This window comes from Balaenoptera physalus (assembly GCF_965194825.1).
Source record: "Balaenoptera physalus genome assembly, chromosome: 8".
Classification (NCBI taxonomy): domain Eukaryota; kingdom Metazoa; phylum Chordata; class Mammalia; order Artiodactyla; family Balaenopteridae; genus Balaenoptera; species Balaenoptera physalus.
Window position 1 is genome coordinate 78,100,198 of NC_138887.1, and position 19,864 is coordinate 78,120,061.

The 19,864-nt window shown below is 53.8% G+C and overlaps 1 protein-coding gene across 1 annotated transcript; it reads left to right on the plus strand.

Annotated features, from left to right (window-relative positions):
* Nucleotides 1-1,803: 1,803 nt before the first annotated feature.
* GHRHR (growth hormone releasing hormone receptor) lies at nucleotides 1,804-17,898 on the plus strand (the record flags this gene model as incomplete). Its single annotated transcript, XM_082472209.1, has 13 exons — nucleotides 1,804-1,860; nucleotides 6,136-6,238; nucleotides 6,366-6,473; nucleotides 7,156-7,253; nucleotides 8,375-8,472; nucleotides 9,205-9,337; nucleotides 10,793-10,946; nucleotides 11,234-11,294; nucleotides 11,867-11,936; nucleotides 12,626-12,717; nucleotides 13,662-13,791; nucleotides 14,371-14,412; nucleotides 16,225-17,898. The coding sequence occupies 13 exons, from the start codon at nucleotides 1,804-1,806 to the stop codon at nucleotides 16,348-16,350; spliced, it is 1,272 nt and encodes a 423-aa protein (XP_082328335.1). The 3' UTR covers nucleotides 16,351-17,898.
* Nucleotides 17,899-19,864: the final 1,966 nt, after the last annotated feature.

The window sequence follows — 19,864 nt, forward strand, 5'->3', positions numbered from 1 at the left end:
GCACAGGGAGATCAGCTCGGTGCTTTGTGTCCACCTAGAGGGGTGGGATAGGGAGAGTGGGAGGGAGACGCAAGAGGGAGGGGATATGGGGATATAGGTATATGTACAGATGATTCACTTTGTTATATAGCAGAAACTAACACAACATTGTTAAGCGATTATACACCAATAAAGATGTTAAAAAAATTAAATTCTTTAAAAAAAAGAATCACTAATTTAGATAATAATTACTAGTAGTATTAATATCAATTATTAACCCTCAGTAATACTAATTGACACTAATTACCAACAGTGATTACTGCGGTATTTGTCCTTGGGCTGTTGTCTCTCTGCAGCTAGGGGACAGAGGCTCTGGCTCTCCCTTAAAGATACACCTGTTCAGTGCTCTGCTTCCGGCACTGCATCCTCACTCAGCCTGTCAACAGAGGGGCTCTGCTTCGTCCTGCAAATGTGCGAGCTAGTTGTGGTGTGAGACCTGCCCCAGGTCACGGCCAAGCACATGAAAATGCTTGTGCAAGGGCAGGAACGTCTGGGCTGGGGATGCTTCATGTTTTCTTTTCAAAATATTTTTCTTTGTTGGTGATGAACACAAATGGAAAAATAAAGCCCTGCTGATGTAAAACGATTCCTCAATCCAGACGTGGCAGGGGCAAGGAGCTTCAACATTCATGATTCGAGTTAGGCTGTAAACACGTCTGTGTCACAGCGTCTGGCCCGTCACGCTCTGGGAATGCAGACCTGCACACAGATGTTGGGACCTGCCAGGTACTGGCACATTCAGGGCCCTTGAAGATCAAATGTGCTTTCCAGTCCCCCCGGTGCCGTGGAGGATCCAGGGCAATTTAGAACACTGTCTGTAGCCTGGCCAATTGGGATTCCTTATTTTAAAGTCTAAAACTATAATAAAAATAACCAGGCAATGAATATGCAAAATAATCCGAGCTGTTGTGTAGGTCCCCTTGTTTCTGCCCCTGATAACAGTGGTTTTGCCCCATTCAGGATGGCTTAGCTCCATGAATCTTCTTGCACGTTTCCTGTTTTTCTCTGTTGCCATGAGGACTTCTGGAGAGACTTGACAAGGCCCCCATGTAAAGTCCAGAGCCTGGACGCCTGCAGACTTCACCTCGCCACCCAGGCTGGCATCCTTGCCGGGAACAGAAATGAGGTTCTGCTGATATGGCACCCTCTCGACCAGCCCATATGGGTGCTTCGTGATTGCGCTGCCCTTTTCTAAGCTCATTCCTACTTTCCAGTGCCCACTGACGCCCTATCCACCTCTGCTGGGTCCCCAGGGCTCTGAGTTCACCCTCCAGCACTGTGGATGAGGCTGAGATCGCAACCAAACTGGGGGCTCCCTGAGGGTGGGCCCAGGCCTTCTTCTTCTTCTCTGAATCTCTCCAGGGTGGGCCCGCAGAGGGCTGGGCTCAGAGAAGAAAACGATAAAGAATACTGACCTACTGGGGTAAGAGGTGTCCTGTGGCTGTCATTTCTCTGTGACCTTGGTATTAGGACAGACACAGGCCGACTTACAGACAGAGTGGAAGGGGGTTGCAGGGGCCCAACCCGTTCCTCCTGGGAACGTGGAGTCCCACCCCAAGGCCGGGGCTGAGATGGGCACAGTGTCCTGTAATCCTGGTGAATATTCAGCCGTTCTGTCCCCTTCGCTGGCTCCTGCCTATGCAAACAGCCACCTGGGAAGGGGAGGCAGACGGTGTGCTGGCAGCGGCGGCAGGAGCAGGGGACAGTGGGCAGGAGAGCGGGGCTCACCGAGGCTGACCGAGGAGCCGCTGCCACGCCCCTACCATGGACAGCAAGGTGTGGGGTGCCTGCCTCCTCTGCTTGCTGCGCCCCTTACCCATCGTGAGTAGCCAGCTCAGACCCTCCTGTCCCTCCCACTGGCCTCGAGATCTGGGAGCCACAGGGCCATACCGGGGTCCACCCTTCACCAGCACAGGTGTCTCTCTACCAAGCAAGGGGTGGCTTGACTTGGAGAACTCCTCATCTCCTCCGCGGCCCCCTCCTCTCCTCCCCCTCCCTTCCCAGGCACCCTGCTCACCCCTGGGGAGCTCTGACAATGAAACCGTCCTTCCTGGGGCGGAACGGAATTTGCTTGCCCGTTGCTCCCCCCAGGGCCTGTCTGCACCCTCTGGGGGCCACAAGACTCTGTCCCAAGACAGTACTTCCGCCTCCCCTTCACACCCCAAGTCTTATCCACACCCCTTCCTCCGACAAGCTCCCCAGAGCCCTCCCTATCCCCACGACCCCTGGAGCCACTCCATTTGGTTGCTTCCTTTGAAGAGGGGGTGGCCAGGGACTGAGAGGCCCTGGGTAGTAAGTGAGCAGCTGCTCCCCTCCGGCATTTGGGGGACACTTCCTCGCATGATACGGCCTGGGGCCCTGAGAAGCTGTCCACCATCAGATGTTGCTCGGAGGCCTAGGATGCTGGAGAACGGGCTGCCAGGAGGGGGCCCTCTCCGAATATGCCGCAGTTCCCCAGCATGCTTTCCCGGAGTGCATGCAAGTGACAGTGACGCGGGGACCAGAATGGGAGACGCGGGGACCAGGATGGGCGACACAGGTCCCGGGGAGGAAGCTGCAGCTCCCAGGGACTCCTGAGAGCCCGCAGGGACTGAGGACTCCCTCTTCCTCCACTGGCTTGTATGGGAGTGTGTGTATGTGGGCGGGGGCCCGTGCCGCGCCTCCCAGGTACTTTGCTGCACCTGCCCCTCGTGCATGGCCTTTAGGCTTGAATCCTGGAGCCGTGAAACTAGCTGTGTGATCTCTGCAAGTCCCTTCCTGAGCCTCACTTGTCTGTCTTGTAAAAGAAGAACACAGTATCTGCCCCCCAGGGCTGCTGTGCATGAAGTCAGATCTGACTTGTCTAAGGCTGGGCATGGGGTGCAGTATGGGAGACTTCTGTGCCCTCCCCTCTTCAGTGAGGGGCGCCTCCTGCCTCTCATCTGTGTGCACCCCACAGTGAATGCTCTATTTTTAGGAGGGGAGACTGAGATCCCGTGGGGGTCATTCAGCTGCTGGTGGCAGGGTCAGGGCCAGCACCAAGTCACTGTTTCCCAGTGCGGCCTCCATCCTGCACAGACCCCGGGTTAGCTGTAGTCACGGTCAGCAAGGCCGAGGTACGCAGGGTGAGAGAGTCTCCCCTCAGGAGGAGTGGGTCCAGTACAGGGGCCAGATGATCCCCGAGCCCTAGGTGAGTGGGGCGGGGGGCGTCCATCAGGAGCGTTTGGGTAAGTCTTGGAATGGTCCACCGTTCCCCACCCCGTACAGTCTCCACCTGTTACCACACATCTGGGTCACGAGTTGGGCTTCCCTGAATTTTCCTCCCCTTAGGAACGGTGAGGGCTGTCTGTCTCTCCTTTCGGTGGGAGGCTTCCCACCAGGGGCCCTAGTTCTTTTGGCCTCAGTGGTTCCCTAGTCAGGCCCTGAGAAGGTATCCCAGGAAGGGATGGGCTGCAGACGTGGAGGGGGGAGGAAGGGCAGACGGAGCCCGCAGTCCCATATCAGGCGAGTCTGCCCTCCCCATCTACCCGCTTCTGACCATCAGACTGCTACTGGGGACATGTGGGGGAGATAAGACTGGGGCTCTGCTCTGAGGTGGCTCCTGGGTCCCTGAGTCCCGGGGAGGAAGCCAAGAGGCACCACCAGGTTGGAGACCCAGAGCCTGGGTGGCAGGTGGAATGTGTAACCTGAGGTCCCAGGGGCCCAAGCAGGAGGTGGCAGAGCTGAGCCCAAGCTGGATTTGGGCGAACAGGGTCAGCAGGTCAGGACAGGGGTGTCCTTCCCCATAGGGCAGGGCTGATAGGGGTAAGCCTACTTACTGGGCTGTGTCTCCAGGTCCTCTCCTAGCCCACTGGCCTGTCCTTGGGTCCCTTCCATGTGGTCACCTGCTGTCCACTGTCCCCACTCTGGTGTTTGAAGTCCCTTCTCTCTCATCCCAGTCCCTGTCTCGCATCCACTGTGCTCTTTGCCGTGCCTGGATTTCTGTCAAAGGACACTGGGAGCTAATTAAACAGCTGCTGATGCAGACTCTGTGCCAGACACTGGGGCTTGTGTGTGCATGTGTGTGTGCATGTGGGTGCGAGGATGGCCATGGGAAGGGCTCTCCCCTCACTCAGCTCAGGTGCATCTGCCCACTCCCTTGTCTGTGCACATTCTTTGTCCCTAGTGCTCTTTTCCTCACCAATTAAAAAAAAAAAAAGCTCCTTTTTTTTCAGGTCCGGCTCAAATGCCACCTCCTTCGTCCTTGTGAGAAGGGCCACCCTCCCGTAGTGCCTGTCCTGCCTCTGATCAGTTTGTATTAGATCTATCAGGACCAGGTTTTAGCTCCCATCCTCACTCCACTCCTCCCTGTGAAATCCTTGGGGACAGAAATCTACACTGATTGAATTTGATGTGCATGTTGTACACAAATGTGGGCTATGGATCATGTTTACAGTGTAAGGAGCATGTCTTATAAAGCTGGGTTCCCTCACAGGTACCTGTTTGGGGCTGTGCCCTGTTGGACAGTCCATTTCAGATTTCCTCCAGTCTGGGGCAGTGGGAGGGAGAGGTGTTAAGAATTCCTGCCTTTGACTCCCAGCTTCCTGGATAACTTGTTAAAATGCAAAGTCCTAGATCCAGCCATAGATCTCTGCATATTCTTGGCTCCATCCCAGGTGATCTACAGTTAGATCATGAGGCACACTTTCAGAAATACTGCTAGAGGGTTTCCAGAAAAACAGCTTCTTTCCCAGCTTCCAGGGATCATTCCCTGTGGTCACTGGGTGGCACCAGGCTCTGGGAAACTCCTAAAACTGTAATCCTTCATGAATACTGAGTCACACAACAAACCCATTATCCCTCCATGTATCTATCCATTACCTACCCATCCATCCACCTGTCCACCCATCCACCATGCATCCAGTCATCCATCCGTCCATGCATGTATTCACGCATCTGTCTATCTATTCACCTATCTACTGTACGTATGTTCACTCATTCTACCAGCCAGCCACACAGTTACCCATTCGTTCATTCATCCATGAATCCACATTCATCTGCTCTTTCACCTCATTCATCTACTCATTCACTTATCCATCTATCCTCTCACTTACTAATCTACCCATTTTTTTCACATATCTTTGTCAGGGTACCTCTGAAAGCAGAGCCTGAGACAAAGGCATCTGTGTAGGTAGTTGTATTAGTTTCCTATTGCTGCTGTAACAAATTACCACCAACTTAGTGACTTAAAATGGCACAAATCTATTTTCTTACAGTTCTGGAGGTCAGAAGTCCAAAATGGTTTTCAGTGGTTTAAAACCAAAGTGTTGGCAGGGCTGCATTCCTTTCTGGAGACTGTAGGGGAGAACTCGCTTCCTTGCCTTTTCCAGTTTCTGGAAGCCACCTGCATGCCTTGGCTCATGATCCTCTACCTTCAAAGTCAGCAGTGTAGCATCTTCATCTCTCCCTCTCTCTCTCTCTCTCTCTCACACACACACACTCACACACATACTCCTCTGCTTCTGTCAAAATATCTCCTTATCTCACCCTGACACTCTTGCTTCCCTCTTAGAAAGACCCTTGTGATGACATTGGGTCCACCCAGATAATCCAGGGTAATCGCTCCATCTCAAGATCCTTAACTTAATCACATTTGCAAAGTCTCTTTGTAAGGTTGCATAGTCACAGGTTTCAGGGATTAGGACATGGACATTTTGGGGGGCCATTACTCTGTCTACCAAGGTACTTTATGTAGAATTGCCTTTGGGGAGTGGGAGTACAGAGCAGGGGAGTAAAACAAAGAAGGAAAAAAGGCTGCTACACGGATGCATTATTGAGTTGGCCATCTCTGTGAGATCTTCTGAAGACTTTTGTTTAATGTGACTCAGAACTTACTTCCATGAAATGGAAAGGGGAAGCATCCGTCCAAATCTCTCTTCTCTCTGCCTCTCTCCCTTCCTGCTTGCCTGCCTTTCGTCCAAATATCCATTAAGTATACCTGGATGAGCTGGGCCCTGTGCTTAAGAGCACGGCCATGGAAATGAATCAGGCTTTATCTCTGTCTTCAGGTCGTTAGACCAGCAAACCCAGAAGAAGCATCCAGTTGGCTTAGCTCATCCCATTAACTCTCTCCTGCAGGTACTGGGCCACGTGCACCCAGAATGTGACTTCATCACCCAGCTGAGAGAGGATGAGCGAGCTTGTCTACAAGCAGCAGAGGGGATGTCCAACTCCACCTTGGGTACGTGGCTCGGGAGGGCGGGGGTGGCTTGTCACGGATTTCCTGATCTCCTCCAGCCTCACATTCAGGATGGTGGACAAGCCTGTCCCCTGGGCTGAGTCTCCTCTGCTCCCATCTCGTTGTCTAGGCTGCCCTAGGACCTGGGATGGGCTGCTGTGCTGGCCGACGGCAGGTTCTGGCGAGTGGGTGAGCCTCCCCTGCCCGGCTTTCTTCTCTCACTTCAGCTCAGAGCCAGGTGAGGGGCGATGGGGGTGTGATGGGGGAAGGGGGAGGAGGCAGAGGTGACAGGTGACGTGGTTTCATCTGGTGGTGGCAGAATACGGTGGCCACGCCCCTGGCTTTGAGGCCAGGCAGACTTGGATCGAGCACCGCCTTCCCCCTCCCCCTCTTTCAGTGTGACCTCGGGCAAGTCAGTCACCCTCCCAGACCCTCAGCTTCCTGACCTCCCGTGACCTGGGGAAAACAAGAGCACTAACTACACAGGGGGTGGGGTTAATGATCGGGGCTTGGCAGTGCTGAACTCAGGGCCTGGAACTGAGTAAATGTCCTCTGGGAAGTTGCCTGCTTCACCTCCTTGGCCTGGGGGTCTGGGGTGGACGGTCCCTCCAGGGGCAGAGAGGGCCTCCTTTCTCCCCCCTGCCCTTAGGATGCTGGAGGCCCAGCTCGCTACTCTGCTCCTCAAGGGAACCATTCTTTCCATTAACAGAAGGTGAGTCTGAGGCCAGAGAGGAAGTTCCTAGAACGTGTCCCAAGCAGGCTGGGCCTGGACCCCAGGCCTCTGGAGAGAAGGGTCCTCTCTCTCTGCTGCAGAGACGGGCTGTCTGTGCAGACCCTGCCAGGGTCACTCCCCGGCTCCCCGACCTCTCCTGGGGAGAGAGGAGGAAAATCTCTCCTTCCCCGCCTCTGTTGCCTCCCAGGGGCCGTGAAGCGGGATTGCACCATCACGGGCTGGTCTGAGCCCTTCCCACCCTATCCTGAGGCCTGTCCTGTGCCCCTGGAGCTGCTAACTGAAGAGGTGAGAGGCTCCTGGCATCTTGGAGGAAGGGTCGCCGTGGATGTTTGATTGGGTGGTGGACAGCACAACGGTAGGGGCTGCCATTCCCATTGTAGTCAGCAGGTTGGAATATTCATTACAGCACATTTCCGGAAGATGGCAGTGTCTGGAAGAGAGGGGGTCTTGTGCTAACTTGCTCAAGGGTGACAAGTGGGCCACGCAGCTAGGAGGGAGAGGGGAGGCAGAGGGCAGGGAGGGAGATGTGCTGGCCACCGTCTTCTTTTCTCCTTGGTGTACCCTCTCTGTGCCCAGGCCTCCAGGGCAGGGAGCTGAGAGTAGTTCTGGGAAACAAAGGCTCTTAGTGGTCCTGGGCAAGCTCCTTGCCCTCTCTAGCCCTCAGTCTGTGGGCAAGCGAGAGAAACCAAAGCCTGGAGTGATGTCAGTGCCCCCTAACCTAGCTGGCACACCCCACGCTTCCAAATTGAGCAGGACCTTTGCAAGGTGCCTCCACACCCATAATCCCATATCTCTTTCCCCCCAGCCCTGAAGGCAAAGCATGAGTCTGACATTTTTTCAGATAAAAAGACTGAGTCTGGGAGGGGCGATGATTGCCTGCATCCCTCAGGCGAGCTGAGTTCCCGATCGATCCCCTCCCCGCAAGGCTGCACGCTCCGTCTCCATCTCCGGAGTCCAGGCTAGACTTTGATGGATCCAAATCCTTGGTCTTGGAAAGAGCTTTTCCTTGCAGCTGTCCCTGGCTGTCCCCTTTATTTGGGGATGTCGTGTTCCCAAGCCAGTGAGCAAGCTGGATGTCAATAAACAAGCCCAATTTCCTCCTGAGCTTTGTCACTCCCCAGGGATGTGCGGTTTCTGTGGCAGCCTCCCCCTACCCCCAGCGACAGCCAGAGTTAAGCAACTAGCTCCCTCCGCCCCTCCCCTCCCCTGCTTCCTCACCAGCGACAGGCTGTAAACAAAAGCTTCGCTTCAGTTCCGGAGGGAGTTTGCTGTGGTCCCCACAGACACCCCTGCCCCCACATGGGCAGTTTCGGGATAGAATTGAAAATGTCACCTGCTTGATTGTCAAGCCTCCCTTTCCTCAAAGGCCCAGTTGCTGAGCATTCCTCCGTCTCCACCCTCCCCAGAAATCCTACTTCTTCACCGTGAGGATCATCTACACCATGGGCCATAGCGTCTCTGCCGTGGCCCTCTTCATGGCCATCACCGTCCTGGTTTCCCTCAGGTTTGCCATCTTCATCACCTACTCCAGAACCTTCGTCCTCCGCATCGTCCACAGCACCAAACTTGAACCCTTACCTGGATATTCAAGACGTTCCCAGATCTGGCATCGGCCATTTCTAACTTTTCCTTTCCCTTTCCCCATCCCCTCACACTCCAGGTCTGGCTCCCACCTCTACACCTTTGCTTGTGTGGAACTTATTCTATTTGCTTGGAATGCCTGCCTCCTTTTTTCTCAGTGCCCTCATATCCGTTAAAATTCAAAGCTCAGCTCTCATCTGCCTCAAGAATCCTCTTTGTCTCTTCCATGAAGCCCTTCTTGACTATTTCAACCCTTTGATCTTTGCCCTCTCAAAGCCCCGCCCCACCCCACCCCCCAGCCTGGCCCGCGCTGTTCTCTGTCTCCCAGGGGGTGAGCCTCCTCTCTCTGATTATCAGGGGGCTCCCCTGGGCAGGACCCTGTCGTTTCTGCCTCTGTCCTCCACACCATGAGCTCCCTGAAGGCAAGGGACTGCTATTCTCTGTCCTCTCACCTACACTGAGCCCAGCTGCCCTGCAAGGTTATAGCTGAAGCCTCAAGTTCAATGCAATCCATCCGATCCAATCTGATCCAATCCAATCCAAGCCAATTCAGTTCACCTCCCACCCTGCTCAGCCTCCGCAAGCCTGCTTTGAGCACACCAAAAGCCCCTCTCCCACCTTGCCTCCTGTTCTTCACCCCTCCTGTCCCCTCCAGGAGGCTCCACTGCCCCAGGAACTACATCCACACCCAGCTGTTCATCACCTTTATTCTCAAGGCAGGAGCTGTGTTCCTGAAGGATGCCACCCTCTTTCACGGCGAGAACACGGACCACTGCAGCTTCTCCACTGTAACAGCCATGGGTCGGGGTGCTGGTGTGGGTGCGGGCGAGGAGATTGGATTAGAGATGCAGCTGTGCCTGTCCGGTAGCGTGGGCTGACCCTGCGGCTCCCGCTTTGCTAGCGACAGAGCGGGAAATCACCCCTCCCCCTTCCTCCCCCTCCTTGCGGTCAAGTTCTAAATCCTCCAGCTGTTTCCTGGACGACGGTGCCCATCCACAGCGTTTCCATTATTCCACTCTCCACTCCATATTCTGTATTCCCGTTCCATTCCCCATCCCATATCCCAACCCGGACCACATTTCACTCCAGCCAGCCTTTCCATTTCACACTTCCTCTGAGCACTGTCTGTCTGTGCTGGGCGTGGGTATGCCAGGGGCTGGGCAGAGCCGTGTGCCTCCCTTGAGAAGCACCCAGGGTGCCTAAGGGGTCAGATTATACCAGATTATGGGACCACTAGGTAGAGGGAGGTGAAAGCTGGGAGAGAACAGGAGAGGGCTTCAGGGAGGAGATGGCTTTGGAGCTGGGTGGGCAGCAATGATAGGGAGGGAGCGGGGAGGACCAGGGTGAACATGTCCAGTGTGAGAGGACCAGCTCTCACAGACAGGAGAAGCTGGGGCAAGTCCAAGAAACAGGGGTGTCATCATGCGGGCAGGGAGGTGGGCTATGAGAAGAGACCAAAAATAAGGGAAGTTGGGCTGAGTGTGGTGGCCCAGCACTTACCAGCTACTCTGACACCGTGCTGGAAATGAACAGCTACATGAATGAACAAACCAACAGATGACCTTCATTCGTTAATGAAAGACATAATAATAGTATATGTATCGAGCACTTATGTGCCAGGTATTACGCTAAATGCTTTACATATGTTATCTCCTTTTATTTCCTATATCTATTCTCATTTTAGTCCCATATGTAGATGAGGGGTAATTGGTGATGTCACCCAACAGCTGAATGGTGGGAGAGGGACCAAACCTGGGCCATTCTGAGCTCAGAGGCGAGCGCTCCTCACCCGACAGATGAGCAGAGTCACGCAGTGAATGAATGAATGCATGCACGGACACATGTGTGTATGTTCGCAGGACAGAGCAGTGCATGAATAAATGGTGTTCCATATCCTCAGCTCTAGGGATTGACTTGAGCTCAGGAGGGATGGGGTGAGAGTAAAAACAGTAGCAATTCGTATACAGGGTTTCCATTCAATCCTTATGATGAGGCCACGAGCCAGCATTGGAAGTTTTTCCTTTTAGAGATGAAAAGCTAAGGTGTGGGAAGGTTATCCAGATGGTAAGTTTGAACCCAGGCTGTCTGGATCCCAAATCTGTGCTCTTAACCACTGCATTACACTACCACACACCCTCTGGGGCAGCCCAAGGTGGAGGTTTGGGGCCTGAGTGGGGTAGGGGAGACTTGGCGGGGCTCCAATGGGTGTCCCGGCTCTGAAGCGCCCAACCCCTGGCCCGCAGGTTCTGTGCAAGGTCTCCGTGGCCACCTCCCATTTCGCCACCATGACCAACTTCAGCTGGCTGCTGGCAGAAGCTGTCTACCTGACCTGCCTCTTGGCCTCCACGTCACCCAGCACAAGGAGAACCTTCTGGTGGCTGGTTCTCGCTGGCTGGGGTGAGCACCGAGGGCTGGTATGGGCACTGTGCGGGTGTTGGGGGGTCGGGGATGCCCAGGGAGCTCACACCAAGGTCCCTTCATCTCACTCACGATGATCCCAAGGCCCAGGGAGAGGAAGGGCAGCTTACAGTCCTACAGCAAGTGCTGGAGTTCAGGGCCAGGTCCCCGGTCTCCAGGCTGTCTCCTGGTCCCACCTTCACAGTGCCCTGTGTGACTGGCTGTAGCGGTGGGAGGTGGGCGCAGGATGAAGACCCCTTACTCGTGTCTTTTCTGTACCCCCTCAGGGCTTCCCCTGCTCTTCACCGGCATGTGGGTGGGTTGCAAGTTGGCCTTTGAGGATGTTGCGTGAGTCTGGGCTATCCCTTCATCACACCCGTGCTGGGTCCCCATGGGGCATGGACTGGACTCTCGGGCAGTGAGGCTGTCCTCCAAGCTGGGAAGAGGAGGAGAGCTGCCAGGCTTGGGAGAGGGGTGGGAGATGCAGTCGTGGGTAGCACAAAATGGGCTTGAGCCTGGGCAAGAAGGGGGCGCAGAATCTCAGGGTTCGGGGCTCAGGGGGTAGGGGGCTGTAAGTGGGGGCCTTCTGGAACAGGGGGAGTGTTGGAGCCACAAGAAGGCAGCAAACAGACTGAGTTTTGAGAAACTCATCCACCTAGGTGGAGAGAAAGAGTGAACCCAGCTTGGATCAGGGCACGCCTTTGGAAAGTGCCTAAACGTCTGAGAGAACATAGATAAAGCTGGTTGGGAGTAGGGTGAGGCGAGAAGGCTCAAATTCCAAAGTGAGGAGCCTAGAGGCTGGTAGGTAGAGAGGAGGGAGGAGCATGGGTGCCGCAGAAAAGGGCTTTCCAGCAACTGCACTCTTCCCACCCCACCCCACCCCCGCCCCCCCCATCAGTCCCGGCCTGTCCTCTCCCCAGGTGCTGGGACCTGGACGACAGCTCCCCCTACTGGTGGATCATCAAAGGACCCATCGTCCTTTCCGTTGGGGTCAGTGCCTGGGGCCAGTGTCCTCTGCTTTATTCAGCCAACCTCCCTGGGTCCACCGAGCAGCCATACACAGCAGGAAACACGACTCCAGGCTGGGAGTCAGGACACCTGGGGTTCCAGCCTGGCTCTGCCGCAGATTCTCTGTGAGGCCCTCTCTGGACCTCAACAGCACATTGGTAAAACCAGAGCTCAGGTCTCTTCTAGCTCAGAGTTTCAATGAGTCTGGTGTCCTGGTTGCAGATCACCTACCGCCGCAGTGAGGCTGGGCTGGGAGAGTAGAAGACGTGGCAGCTGAAACTCCTACCTGCTCCCACGTGGAAGACAGAGCAGCTAGGATTGGTTTTGTGGCCTGGGTGAATGTACGCATTTTTGACAGTTTTGCAGTTGTGCAAAGAGAAGGCCACATGCTTTGTGCCAGAGAAGAGCCTGAGAGGTGCTGGAGGCAGGATGGCAAGGCCTGACCTCCCACCCTCGGTCCTGGGACTGGAAAGGGAGGGGGACCCTGAGCCCCCTATGGGACCGTCCAGTCTCAGGCGACAAGGTCTAGAGCAATGACCTGCACATCCATCTACCTGCACATCCCTGCCTCTCCAGGATTTGAGGTCTCTAGTCCCCAAAGATGTCCCACCCCAGGCCATTTGGGTCACCCCTGACCCTTGCCTTCCACCTCCCTACACCTCTATTTCCAGGTGAACTTTGGGCTTTTTCTCAATATTATCCGTATCTTGCTGAGGAAACTGGAGCCAGCTCAGGGCAGCCTCCACACCCAGCGTCAGTACTGGTAACGTGTGTGTGTGTGTGTGGGGGTGTGCGTGTGTGTGTGTGTTTCCGGGGCTTCTGGACATAACTGGAGTGAGAGTCAGCATGGTTCTCTTTTATGCACGATTAGGCATCCATGATCCTGGTCCAGTGCTTGTCCCTATGTCCCCAGAGAGAATAGATCTGGTCCCTGACCTCCAATAGGTCACAATATAGGAAGGATGGGGCCTCCAAACAGCCAGTTGCCAGGCCAAATAGGTTGATGAGTGTTGGGATCAATTTCTACGGGAGCCTGCGGAAGGAGATCTTTTCTAAACAGATGGTGGGGTTGGAGTACAGTCCGGGAAGACTTCCTGGAAGAGGTGTCTTTGAACTAGACTTTGAAAGATGCATAGACTTGACTAGAATAAATTGAGACAAGAGAATTTGTCAGAGGGAACAGCGGAATCCAGGGGCCCAAAGTAAGGAAACCCAGGGTGCGTGTGGGGAGTTCTCCAGGGTGGCTGGTGTGTAGAATTGATATGGGAAGCTGGTGGGAAGTGAAAGTAGGCAGGGGGCCCATGGGACTTTCCTTTTTTTTTTTTTTTTTTAAAATATTTCAGCTTTTTTTTTTTTTTAAACTTTGGGTTTATTTATTTAATTAATTAATTAATTTATGGCTGTGTTGGGTGTTTGTTTCTGTGCGAGGGCTTTCTCTAGTTGCGGCAAGCGGGGGCCACTCCTTATCGCGGTGCACGGGTCTCTCATCATCGCGGCCTCTCTTGTTGCGGAGCACAGGCTCCAGACACGCAGGCTCAGTAATTGTGGCTCACGGGCCTAGTTGCTCCGCGGCATGTGGGATCTTCCCAGACCAGGGCTCGAACCCGCGTCCCCTGCACCGGCAGGCAGACTCTCAACCACTGCGCCACCAGGGAAGCCCTCCATGGGACTTTCTAATTCCAGCCTTGGGCTTGTCTTTTTCTGCAGGCGTCTCTCCAAGTCAACCCTTCTCCTCATCCCGTTGTTTGGAATTCACTATGTCATCTTCAACTTCCTGCCTGACAGTGCTGGCCTAGGCATTCGCCTCCCCCTGGAGCTGGGACTGGGTTCCTTCCAGGTGAGGACCCCCACAGCACTCACTCCTTCCCTCTGAGTCCTTGGGCAGGAGGAAGGTGCTGCAGCCCACAGGCTTGGTTGATTTCATGGTAGGCTGAGGGCGACTAGGCTCGTTATTCTTCCTTCCAGCCACTCATCCATCTATTCAAGTATCCATCTGTCTGTTTTTCTCCCATCCATCCATCTCTCTATTCATTCAACTACTCATGCACCTATCTACATATCCATCCATCTACCCATCCATTCATCCATCCATCCATCCATCCAATCTATTCAACATTTACTGAGCACCTATTATGTGTCAGGCTCTGTGCTTAATACTAGGGGATGGAGAAATAAAGAGAATCAGAGAAACAGGCCAACGGGGCCAACAGTACAGCCTTGGCAGACTTGCTATGACAATTACATGTGACAATATGCCTGGCACATGGTAAGTGATGAATATGTCTACTTTCCCTTTTCCCAAAGACCTGGTCCAAGTCACAGCCTGGTGGAGAGTAGGGGAAAAAGGTAATAGGAAGACTGCAGACACCTTGAGGCCAGGCCAAGGTGATGGGGTCCTTTCTCTTTGGCCCCACAGGGCTTCATTGTTGCCATCCTGTACTGCTTCCTCAACCAAGAGGTATGTGACTCAGGCTATCCTTATTTGTTAAGCCTTCTCTCCCACCAGTCCTAAGGCTGCCTCTCTCCTGCCCAGCCCCTGTAAATCCCCGATCAGGCCAAACACTGAGTCCTGCAATCCTATGTGGAAACCTGTCCTGAGTTTCTGGATCACGCTTAACCTGAATACTTCCTGTAAACATCTTTTATCCATCCCTCCTCTGGGCTGGGCCAAGTTTACTGTCCATTCAGCAGGAGGTGGAGAAGGCCTTTCAGGGATCAGAAGAGGGATCCAGGGGTGGGTTAAAAGGATCCTTTAATTCTGTGTTTCTAAAACTAAACGAGAGAGAGTGGAGGAAGGAATAAGTCGGCTCCTGGAGAGACAGGGAGAAGACACAGAGGAACCAAGAAAATCAGAGGTGGACATACAAAGTCTAGGAAAATAAATTCAAGTGCAGAGACAGGGAGGATGATGGAGAGCAAAGCCAGGGACTCTGAGACAGAGCACCCGGAGGAGAGGCGCACAGAAAGAACAGACCAAACAGAGAAGGACAAACACATGAATAGACAGAATAGATGGTACCGGTGCACATGTAGAACTATGGAGAGATGGTAAAGAGGAGTGAATTATAACATCCCACCCAGAAGACACTTCGCATTTTTCCTTTAGGACAGACTTGCTTTATGGGGAGGGGTGGGAGAATTTAACTCAGTGCCCCAGACAACCAGGTCCTGTCGCTGTGTGCACAGGCAGAGTCATGGGCTCCCTCTGGTGGCCAAGGATTTGCTGTGGGCTCTGTGTTCTGCTGGAGACCTGGATGTACGTACCTGTACCCCAGCTGTGGAGCATTGCACCCCCCTGTTCTGCCACCACTGTCTCTTATTGACTCCCTCCCCTCTGCCGTTCTTTACTACCACCCTAGCCTTTCTGAGTCTTCTGCAGCCTTATCTGGCGTCTGGATGCAGACACAGGACTGCAGTATCTGATTGTAGTGGCTCATGGGCCCTGGGGTTGCTGAGAGGGGCGAGGAACAGCCCTGGACAAGGTGGGTGGGATCTGGAAAAGGGGATTCCACAGAGAGTTGTGAAGGGATCTGTCCCAGGAAGCAGTTTGGGGACCAGATAGTTAAATGCCTCTGGAGACAGGGAGCTTACTACCTATCAATGACACTTTCTATCATCAGGAAGCTCACCTTTATGTTGAATGGAAAACTGTCTCCTTTTTGTCTTTGTCACAGCCTAAATTCAGCTCTGTCAGAAATGTCACAGCCTCTCAGCCCCCTTTACCTCAGCAGCCCCTTGGAGATGTGAAGATACAGACACTCCCCGCCCTGCCCCGTGTCTCCCAAGTGGCTTTTCTTTCAGTTACTCTCAATCCCCTCAATTGCACCTCCTCAGACAGAGTTTGGAGGCCTCTCTTCCTTCAGGTCATGTCCCCTGGACAGGTTCCCAGTGGCCACAGTTCAGTTCAGTGGGCAGGGGCAGGAATGAGCCCCAGAGCAGGGGATCGTCTAAGCTTTTGGGGAAGACAGAGTCGTTTTTTGGCCAGAAACTCAAGAAAGCACCCATAAATGTCTTTAACTGGGCCCAGACAAAGGCAGTGCTAAAAGAGAAAGGAGCCACAGGGAATGGTCAGAAATACAGGAAGGAGGTAGTATCCTCTAGAGGTAGTACTTAGCAGTGGCTGTGGCCAACCATAGCTTCTCCTGCTCCAGGAACCCCTGTCTCTGTTTCTCCTGCATGGTCTCCCCCTGCACCCTCAGCCCCACTGGGGTTGGGTAAAGAAGTGGCAATGGGACCTTCCTAACATCCTCCCTCTTGTCCTTGCTTGGAGGTGAGGACTGAGATCTCACGGAGGTGGCGTGGCCATGATCCTGAACTTCTGCCAGCCTGGAGGACTCATGCCAAGTGGACGATGCCTTCCCGCTCAAGGGCGAAGGTGCTGACATCTGTGTGCTAGGCTGGCCACATCACGTGACTGGAATCCACACCTGAACTTGGGCAGCTACACGGGCCCACCACCCTTCAGAGGAGTGGGAGCAACGCCCCCTGGGAACCCTCAGTTGACGCCTCCACCCAAGCTGCTGCCCAGCCCTTCTTCCCTGTCCTGCCCCTGACTCTTTTCGCCCGGGTCTCTGTGTGTCCACCTCTGACTTCCTTGGTTCCTGTCTGTTCTTCTCATGTTCCTCTTCCTGGAGTCTGGGCCATAGCCCAGCGCCAGAGGAGCCAATAAACTTGTAAATGAATAGATACACGTTTGAGTGAAACCATGCGCCTCTGCAGGGGAGGGGTCTGTAGGCTTTATTTGAACCCCCGGTGCAGACGTGCATTTATCGCGTCTCAGTTCATGTCACGTCCCCATCACTTGTCTGTGCAAGGATCCTCGTGTTCAATTCATTAAAAAAATGTGTTCTCTTTTGTCTCTACCTGCACTCCCATTCCCCTCCTCCCACAGGCAAACATTCCAATGTGTTAAATGTGAATTCTTGTGTTTCTGTGTTCTTGCAGAATGTGTAGTGTTGTGTGTGTCTGTACTTTTAATTTACATAAATGCTGTCGGCTACATGCTTCATCCTGCTTCTGATGTTTTTCCTCTCAGCACTTTTAAGAGATCCACCCTTGTTGCCATGTGCCCATCTGGTTGCTTGTTTTGACTGCCGTATGGTGCCACATGGTGTCACCGCCCACGTGTGACCATCCTGTCTCCCCCTGCCTCTAGGTGAATGTTCGCGTGCTTGTGCCCTCATGCCCCCACGCCAGCAAGCCTTTCTCCGGGACACATACCACAGAGTGGAAGTGCCAGGTCAGCGGTTGTGCCTTTTCTTAACGTGACGGAGTGGTGCCAGATTGCACCCAGAGCTCCGGCGAGATCTCCACTCCCACCAGCAGCTCTGCCAACTCTAGGCATTACCCAGTCTTTGGGTAAAGAGATTATGGCTGATTTTTATTTTCTTTTAAAATCCCTTCTATTTCTCCCAAAAGCCCTACAATGAGTATGAACTGCTTTTACGATCTGAGACTAAAGGAAGAAATGCATGGTAGGGTTTTTAGACTGTGGTCACACTTTTGACATTTGTCTGACCAGGAAAGTGCTGGGCAGCTGGGCATTATGGCCAACAATGTGCCCTTGGGTTTCATATGGCTGCATCTCCTTTCACTGGAACCCCTGTGACTGTAAGGGCAAGAGTGGCCATCAGAAGAGAAGACAATGGCAGGGAAGGCTGAGGTAGTGAAGGAAGGCTTCCTGGAGGCTGGGGAATGGAGCTGAGTTTTGCAGGACAGATCTGCTGTGAGTGGTTCAAAAATGGGAGCGATTTCGTTTTAATAGTCAAAGAGTGGTCTTTTTGAGTGTGAGTGGTTTCTTTGTTTTCCTAAACCCTGGAGAGGGGCTGTGCCCTTCTATTTATTTATTTATTTTTATTTAAAATTTTTATTTATTTTATTTTTTGCTCTGTTGGGTCTTTGTTGCTGCATGTGCGCTTTCCTCTGGTTGTGGCGAGCGGGAGTTACTCTTCGTTGCGGTGCACGGGCTTCTCATTGCAGTGGCTTCCCTTGTTGCAGAGCAGGGGGTCTAGGTGCGCGGGCTTCAGTAGTTGTGGCAGGCAGGCTCAGTAGTTGTGGCGCATGGGCTTAGTTGCTCTGTGGTGTGTGGGATCTTCCCAGACCAGGGCTCGAACCTGCGTCCCCTGCATTGGCAGGCGGATTCTTAACCACTGCGCTGCCAGGGAAGCCCCTCCTGAAGTCTTAACTGGCATCAGTAGTGGTTAGTTAGCAGTTAGCGTTAGCAGTTCGTGGTGGTAGCAGTGGTTGAAGCAGAAACTCACTTTGTGAATTGTCCATCCCTTCCCTAGAGGTTTCATCTATGGCTGGAAGTCTACTCCTTGCTCCCTCCAGTTTCTACTGGAGCCTCAAATTCCCACCACTTTGCTAGTCTCTTCCACTACAAGGATCCTTTGCCTGGGGCTACACTGAGGGTTTCTGGGCAGATCCCTTGATTGGCAAACCCTTCCCTTCTCGGGGCCTCAGCAACCCCATCTGCAGCAGGAAGGAGTCGGTCAATAGGTGACTTCTGAGAGCTTTTCGAAAGGGACGCTGAATTGCAGGCAACAGAGTTGAGAGGAGCAATGCTTAACTTGGCCACCAGGTGGCAGAACAATGACGGTTAAGAACATTGGCTGGGCTGACCAAGCTCCCTGATGAGGCCCCAATGCTGGAGGTGGACACAGGGCTCCTAGGGCCTGGCCTGGGCCCCAGTGAGCCTGCAGGGTTGGTGGAAGAAGGACCTCGTGGTCTGGCCAGCGTAGCGGGGCAGGAGGCTTTTGGAGGAGGGGGGGAATGGGACACCCCCGAGCCCTTCCAACCCCAGTCTTGAGGAGGAAGAAGCTGATAAGAAGAGTGAGAGCTGAAGGGATAGGAGAACCTGTGCTCACTGGAGTCTCTGTACAGCGTTCACACCAGATGGGAGGGGTTTCCCTGGGCCCCTGGTTTTGTGCAGGGAAAGTAGGATTTTCCATCATCCACTGCAGCGATTTCCTTCCAGCCAGCCTCTCCTCAGGTCCTGAAAGGAGTTTCCTAAAGAGAAGGAAGAAACTTCCCTGTTGTGGCCAACCTGTGCTCCTCTCCACTGTGGGGAGGAGGAGGGAGGGTACAAAAGAGGGGCCTGTTCCCTGTCCCAGGGGAAACCCCAGGAATGTTGAAGAGATCCCCAGGGATGAGCCCAAACCTGGGTGTGAGTAAGAACGGGTATGTGGGGCTCAAATTCTCTGGGCTGTGGGAACTCAGAGAACAGGGTGTCAGTGAGGGCAGGAGCAGTCAAGGAAGGCTTCCTGGAGGAAGGGACTCGGGCTGGTTGTATAGATCCTAGAACCCCCCCAGGCCAAGAGCCACCATCTGCTGGGCAGGAAGCAAGAGTGTGGCTGATCTCAGCTTGAGGAGCAACGTTTGGAGGAAGGGTCTGCAGGACGGGATGGTGGGTTTCAGACTCAGACTTTGTTCTCCTCAAGGATATTCATGGACAGTCCTGTTAGGGCTCTGGGTTCTGTGGGGCCACCTATTTGCTAAGTACTTGCTTAGGTGGCAGACACCTTGCCAGCACTTAGAAACACGGCTGCAAACAATTCCAGAACATTCTTATTCAGGGGCTTAGGGTCTGGTTAGGGAGAATATGAGTCAGAAGTCTCTGTTGCAGGCCACAGGACCCCTCAGGCTGGGTTAAGCAGAAACATGATTTAGTCGAGAATGTCAGGGAGCTCACTGGTCTCCAGGAGTACAGTCAGAGGCAGCGCCCACCCCCAACCAGGCGACCAATGTGGTGAATTCCCCACTCCATCACTTTTGGTTGCAGACTCAGGTGCTCACAGCAGTAACACTGGGGACGCAATACCGGACACCCCACATGGCTGTCCTGAAAAGCCAGACTCCTCCACTGCCATGCTTGCCAAAAACTCAACTGCACTTGGCGCTGGCTTCCTCTT